The following is a 7,712-nucleotide window of genomic DNA, read 5'->3' as shown; positions in this document are numbered from 1 at the left end:
TAGTAATCTCTGGATGACTCCCGGTACCACATTCTAGTCAGGGGAAGAATAGGATGATAGTATAGATGACTGGGAGGCTCAGAGAGTGGTGTAGGGTGGCAGGTTTTTAGACTTCTGGATCATTGGGATTTCTTCTGGGGAAGGTATAACCTGAACAAAAAGGCTGAGTTACATATGAACCCAAGGGAGGCAATAACCTTTTTAGAGATTCTGGGGAGGATATAAACTAATCTGGCAGGGGGTGGTAAATGGCATGATGGGGCTGGGAATTGGGGCAATTGATGTACAAGGCCAGGCAGATGATAAGGCAAAATTGCAGTCAGTCAGATAAGTTCAAGTATAACATGGAGGCAAAATTGAAGAGTGTTGAATGCAGGATTAAGAAAGTTCAGAAACTGCAAAGGTAAAAAGATCCTGATGGGAGTTATATATACTGTAGGCCCCTGAACAGTAGCCAGGATTTGGGATATAAATTACAAGTGATAGAAAAGATATGTAATAAGGCCATGTTATGATTGTCATGGGGTATTTTACGCTGGGAAAATCCATTGGGTGCTGAATCCTAAGAGAGGGAATTTGTAGCATGCCAAAAAGATTTTTTTTAGAGCAGCTTGTGGTTGAGCCCACTAGGGAAAAGGCAATTCTGGTTTCGGGGATGTGCAATGAACCAGATTTGATTAGGGAACTTAAGATAAAGAAACCCTTAGGAGGCAGGGAACTTAATATGATGGAATTCACCCTGCAGTTTGGAACTAAGATGATAAAGTCAGTTGCATTGGTATTACAGTGGAGAAAAGGGCATTACAGAGGCATAAGAGAGGAGATGACCAAAGTTGACTGGAAGGGGATACTATCAGGGATGACAGCAAAATAGCAACGGCTGGAGTTTATGGAAGTAATCTAAAGATGCAGGGTAGATACACTGCAAAGATGAAAAGTGAAGGTGAGCAACCTTGTCTGACAAGGGAAGTCAAAGATGGCATAAAAGGAAATGAGAGGGCATGCAATATAGCAAAAATTAGTGGGAAGTTAGAGGATTGGGAAGCTTTTAAAATTCAACAGAAAGCAACTAAAAAGAGGCCACAAGAAGAGAAATGAATAAAAATGAATGTAAGCTAGCCAACTATAAAAACAGAAACCAAAAGTTTTTTCAGATATGCAAATAGTAAAAGAGGCAAAAATAGATGTTGTCTCCTGATGAGACTGATGCATATTGTGTTCATTTGCCATTTCTTTGTCCCCCGTTACAATAACTATTTTGCATCAGTCATTTCTGTGGAAAACACCAGCAGCATGCCACAAAGTCGAGTGTGTCAGGAGACAGAGGTGAATGCAGTTGATATTACTAAGGAGAAGGTGCTTGGGAAGCTGAAAGGTCTAAAGGTAGATAAGTCACCCGGACCAGATGGACGACACGCAAGGGTTCTGAAAGCGGTGTCTGAAGAGATTGTGGAGGCATTGGTAACAATCTTTCAAGAATCAATTGATTCTGGCATAGTTCCAGAGGAATGGAGAATTGCAAATGGCCCTCCACTCTTTAAGCAGGGAGGGAAGCAAAAGAAAGGAAAGTATAGGCCAGTTAGCCTGACTTCAGTGGTTGGGAAGATTCTGGGGTCCATTATTAAGGGTGAGGATTTGGGGTACTTGGAGTTGCCTGATAAAGTAGGCCAAAATCAGCATGGTTTTCTGAAAGGAAAATCTTGCCTGGCAAACCTGTTGGAATTCTTTGAGGAAATAACAGGCAATATATACAAAAGAGAATCGGTAGATGTTGTTTATTTGGATTTTCAGAAGACCTTTGATAAAGTACCACACATGAGGCTGCTTAACAAGCTAAGAGCCTATGGTATCATATGAAAGATACTGTCATAGATTTAAAAAATCAGCTGACTGTCAGAGAGGGAATAAGGGGGGGATATTCCAGTTCACTGCCAGTGACTAGTGGTGTTCTGTGGTATTGCGCCCGCTTCTTTTCCTGATATATATCAATAATTTTGATGACAAATTGATGGCTTTGTGACCAAGCTGAAAGATAATGGAAAGATAAGTGAAGGGTCAGGAACTGTTGAGGAAGCAGGGACTCTGAGCAGAACTTGGACAGATTGGGAGGATTGGCAAGGAAGTGGCAGATTGAATATAGTGTAGGGAAGTGTATGGTCATGCACTTTGGTAGAAGGATAAAAGCATAGCCTATTTTCTAACCAGAGAGAAAACTCAAAAATTGGAGGTGCAAAGGGGCTTGGCAGTCCTTGTGCAGGAATCCCTAAAGGTTAACTTGCAGGTTGAGTCAATGGTGAGGAAGGCAAGTGCAATGTTCGCTTTCATTTTGAGAGGACTAGAAGATAAATGCAAATGATTTAATGCTGAGGCTTTGTAAGGCATTTGTCAGACCACACTTGAAGTATTGTGAGCAACTTTGGGCCTCTCATCTAAGAAAAGACGTGCTAGCATTGGAGAAGTTCCAGAGGTTCACAGGAATGATTCCAGGAATGAAAGGTAAATGTATGAGGAGTGTTTGATGATGCTGGGTCTGTATTCACTGGAGTTTAGAAGAATGGGGGAGGGGCGGAGGGGCCCATTGAAACCAGCAAGCATTGAAAGAACCTGATAGAATAGATGTAGAGAAGGTGTTTCCTGTAGTGGGTGAGTCTAGGGCCAGAGGGTACAGCCTCAGAATAGAGGGACGTCCTCTTAGAACAAAGATGAGGAGGAATTTCTTTAACCAGTGGGTGGCATATCAGTGGAGTTAATTGCCACAGATGGCTGTGGAGGCCAAGTCATTGAGTAAATACAAAGCAGTATTTGATAGGTTTCTGATTTGTCAGGATGTCAAAGGTTATGGGGAGAATGGGACTGAGAGGGATACGAAATCAGCAATGATGGAATGGCAGAGCAGATTCGATGGGCCGTGAATCCTAATTCTATACCTATGTCTTATGGTCTGATGTTGGTAGTCAGCTGTGAGGAATGGGAATAACATATTGCCACAATGAAGCTAACTGAGTGTTATCAGTGCTGGAGATGTTCATCCATAGAAATCATTGACATTGGTTCACTTGCCCTGGCAAAGGAGTGAGAAGTCTTGTAAAGATAGAGTTGGAAGGTATCTCTCCATGCTTTGTCGTGTCTTTATTGGGTAGTCGAAGGCTCAGAAATGCTGGACCATGTTATCATGAAAGAGGGTAATTAGGTAACTTAGCAGAGTTAAAATCTTAGGGGTCTGATTTAATGTCATTTATTATTATGGACCCTCACTATCTAGAGTGTGACCTTGTCTCATAACTACCGTCAAGGAAGCTGGACAGAACCCTGAAAGTCCAAATTCAGTGTTTAAGGAACTGCTTTTACCCCTCTACCCTCACATTTCTGAACCTCCCATGAACCCACAAACACTTCTCGCTATTCCTTTTTGCACTATTTATATATTTTATTGTACAGAAATTTGTTATGTCTGCACTGCACAGCTGCCACAAAACAAGAAATTTCACAGCTTAATGTCAGTGAAAATCAAACTGATTGGGATTCTAGATTATATCACAAATTGTTAAGGGAGGCAAGTTAGGAGATTGCTGTGGCATTGGCTGAGCAATTTTTCTTGGTTATATGTGAGGTGCTAAATGAGTGGAAGACACTCAATTCAAGAAGGGAAGCAGATACGAACTATGTAATTGTAGGCCTTTAAGTGAGTTAATGGGAAGAAAATGACGAACAGTTGTAATCTACACTTGCAGTTGCAAAGATTAATCAAAGATCATCAGTGGGAAATACTCTCTGATCAATGTCATATATTTTTTAGATGTAACAAAATGTATTGTTGAGGACAGTGTAGTTGATGTAATCTACATAGACCTCCATAAGGTCATTTACCAGGTCCAACACGGGAGACCCGACCAAAAGGTTAGCGCATAAGTTTTCCAGGGCAAGTTTGCACATCTGATCTAAAATTGACTTGGTAATAGAAAGCAGAGGGTGATGGCAAAGAGTTGTTTTTGTGATTGGAACCCTATGACCAGTAGTGCATGTGAAGTATTGATTCAGGGACACTTTAAGCTTGGTATGTGTATTAATGATTTGGATGTGAATGTAAGAGGTGAGATTAATAAATTTACAGATGACGTGAAAATTGCTGGAGTTGATTATGAGCAGTTTGTTTCCAAAATAAACAGAGCATTGGCAGATGGAATTTCCACAGTAAAGTTACTTTGGCTGCTTAAAGGCAGCACTGGGAAATATTGTAATATTATATAAATATCAAAAGTAAAGTATATCTTTCTGAGTTTGTTTCCCTTACTCCAAAAACAACTCGTTGTAGGTGTATTTTTCCAAGGCAATGTATTTATGAGATCTTCATCAAGTGAAAAGGAAGTTTTATGTCTATTATAGGTTTAAACATGTATTTCATCTTTTCAATACATCTCACCACACCAACCCCTCCTGTTGGGTTGCAAGAGTTATGTGGTGGAACAATGTACTAATCCAAGATAAAGGTTCCTTCTTTTACTGGCAGAATAAATACTACTGGTGCAGGCTTGATGTTATCTACAGAGACAGTTTTACTTGCAATCTTGTTTCTCTTCCCAGTCTCAATGACCACAGTCCTATCATTGATAACCTAGCTAATGAGACAAAGAGGTTTCTATTGAGGACACAAACTAGGGCCAGGATTATTTTTATGGAGTATCTTTTCTTGGACCAAGTTACATTTCGTGGTATCTAAACTTCCTTGTCGAGTTCTTTTGCTTTCTCTTGAATTCCCATAAACTCCCTCAATTCCTTGAGGAAAGTTGTATCAGGTGTAGACAATGGTTGGTCCGAATTAGAGATCAGGGTGTATTCAGGTGGACGTTATACATTAAGAAATAAGGTGAAATGTTCGTGTGGGCTCCTACTCCTGTGGCATATTATTTACGGACAGTTGCACATCACAGACAAATGCAGCCCACATTTGTTGTCCAGAGTCGACCACTTTAGCCCGGCTTTGCTTAAAGTCTTGATTCCTTCCCTCCACTGTGCCACTTGATTGTGGATGGAATGGTTTACTGTACTCCACTCATATGCCCATTTGTTCACGTATGGCTTGGAAAGTCTTTACCAACGAGGGAAGATGTTTGTTTAGCATGTATGTCGACAGTTGTGTCAGTTGTGAGAATATGGAGTTTTGAAGGGCTGTAATGTTTAAGACATCGCTACAAGAAGTCATAGGGCCTAACCACACATATCCCATACAAACATCGATGACCAGAAGAATATATCTATTTGGTTTCCGATATTGTGGGTTGTCTTTGGATGCCAGAAATGGGCCTATATAATCAATTTGCCACACCTACATTTAGCTATTTTTGTCTTTTTGGAGGTGGATTTGTGACTGCTCCTATATTATAGGCCAGACATGTTTCACAATTTCTAGCAAATTGCTGACATTCACTCACCATGTAAGGTCACCAGTATAACATGCCTAATTTTGCATGAGTAGCTTGTCTGCCACTATAATGAAGAATGAATCCTTGGTGGGCTTCAGAATTAGTTCATCCAGCTTATGGGCAGTGTCTGTGTTTCCTGTCTTTTTTAGGGTGACAAACCCAAACCTTACCTTCACCATCAGCTTCATATTTGTACTGCATTGGAAATCCAATGGGATTGGGTTTAGTAGTATCTAAAATTCTTAAAATATCATCCTGCTTATTTTTATTTGTTGCTTAGTTACTACCAAAACGCTGCCATCCCCTACCACAGTAAGGTCCATCACAGCAGCTTGTTTTGTTCATTCATCAGTGTCCTTATTACCTGAGCTGTATAAGAAACAGGCGTTATGTACTGGCACTAATGATGGAGTCAATAATAATTCATAAACATTCTTCCATGAGGACAAATGTGGAAGTAGTTTCCCTCTGTGGTTCTTCCATCTAGTAATTGACCAGTTGGGAAGATCTCCTGTATTCCTAACATAAGCTGTGTCAGTGCATACCACAACTGGTTCTGTCACATTTAACTGTTTTGAATATAACTCTGCAGCTTCATCCTCTGCAGACTGAGCTGTATGACTCCCTAAAGGATGAGATTGTAACTCATGAAGTTCAACCTCTGTTTCTGATAAAAATCTTCCTTTTATAATCTCTGCTCCTGCCTGTAATTGAACAGGTTAATTTTTCAGCATTTTCATTGCAGACCTATCACAGTACCAAATTTTTAGAATAGTAAGTGATTTAAAGGATAACATATTCAATGACCAATCATTATCATCCATCAGGTTTTCTTGCAGAAAACATAGGCGAGTTAAACCCAGAAGATTCCTTTCCCAAAACTCCTTGTTTATAGAGGAAGTCTACAGTCTCCTGTAGGAATGGTTTTCCTCTATGTTTGGGAATAGGCCACTGCTTATGACGTAGGCGTGGACTGCATCCAAATGTAGTTGGTTCAATATCAACCATCCCACAGTTGTTCGGATGTTATTGCAGGTATGCATAATATTTGTGCAAGATCTGTTTCAATTTTCCTCTGATTAATCAGTTTGTTGATCACTCAGAGCATACTGACGAATTGGTATACAATAATATTGTGACTACGATTGACTCAAGGGATGGGTGTGATTTGATGGCTTTGTTACTGGTCCTATATTCCATTTAGGAGAGGGGAAGGATTCTTTGCAGGCACCTCTTTACCCTTGTGTGGGAACAAGTGTTAATCTTGCTACCACCACGTGGATGCACAAGATCCCTTCAACAATCTGAAATTTTTCATGCAAAGAGGGCCATCCCAAACATGGTGTGGAGGTCTTCACTGAGATAAAGGGGCAATATTATTTAATAAACTTGGTCTCAGTCCATACTTGCCATATGTTCTATTTTATAACCGGTCAGTAAGCCTGGCTTTTTTGCTTAATACGGTAATAAATTCTTCACAGACATCACACACTATTTATTTGTTTATAAATCCAGGCTCAACTTTGATAGGGATTCCCACTCTTGTTTAGAAATGGTACCAAAGCTACAGGAAATAACATTAATAGGAATTGTTGGCTAAACTGGGGAGTATGGGAAGGTCTGAGGCCGATTGGCCATACAGTCGGGTTTGGTCTGTGTAGTCTGCATTCCAGTCTCTGATTTGAAGAATCATGTTGTATCTGAGGAGCATTGGGTACATTATTCCATATTCATAATATCTAGTACTGTACTTATGCCTGCATAAGTACTAGAACCAAATGTTGACAATTTTATAGTACCGGGTGGAGTGCCACAGCACTTGTTGAGAACTGTCTGAATTGGAGTACTGTTAAATACTAATTGTTTCTAAAATAATACTTTAAGTAAAATGTGACCGCATTGGGTGCCAACGTGATGATATTGATTTCCCTGTCTGCAAATCCCTAAACTCAAAAGATTTTAAGCCCTATTTGATCTCAATACCTACAGGCAGTCTCACTCCAGGGAGATGATATTGTACTCATCTATTCTTCAAGGACTGGCTTACTTACCTATCTAGCCTCGCAGCTAGGTTCAGCTGCTAGTACCTACCGCTTTAGTGGTGGCCCCTACCCCCCCTACAAAACAGGAAATATTTCCAGCTAAAGAAGTAGTTTAAATAAATTTTACTTTTAATAATACATTTAAACTCAGACAAATCATTTTTAACAGATGATTAACACTCAGAACTCCTAATCTATAAAAACTTCCAAATTACAAAAGACTTACAAACTAAACTGGATTTCCAAACAC

General features: G+C 40.0%; 1 protein-coding gene across 1 annotated transcript in view; it reads left to right on the top strand.

Moving 5' to 3' along the window:
- The first annotated feature begins 344 nt into the window (after nt 1-344).
- The window catches only part of LOC140195716 (alpha-2,8-sialyltransferase 8F-like), a 76,943-nt gene continuing 69,575 nt past the window's right edge, over nt 345-7,712 (top strand). Inside the window, exon 1 of the mRNA XM_072254426.1 lies at nt 345-403. Coding sequence (XP_072110527.1) covers nt 345-403 — 59 coding nt within the window. The remainder of the gene's footprint in view (nt 404-7,712) is intronic.

This window comes from Mobula birostris, chromosome 3 (assembly GCF_030028105.1).
Source record: "Mobula birostris isolate sMobBir1 chromosome 3, sMobBir1.hap1, whole genome shotgun sequence".
Classification (NCBI taxonomy): domain Eukaryota; kingdom Metazoa; phylum Chordata; class Chondrichthyes; order Myliobatiformes; family Myliobatidae; genus Mobula; species Mobula birostris.
Note: the sequence above shows the minus strand (reverse complement) of the source record. Positions and strands in the feature narration are given on the sequence as shown.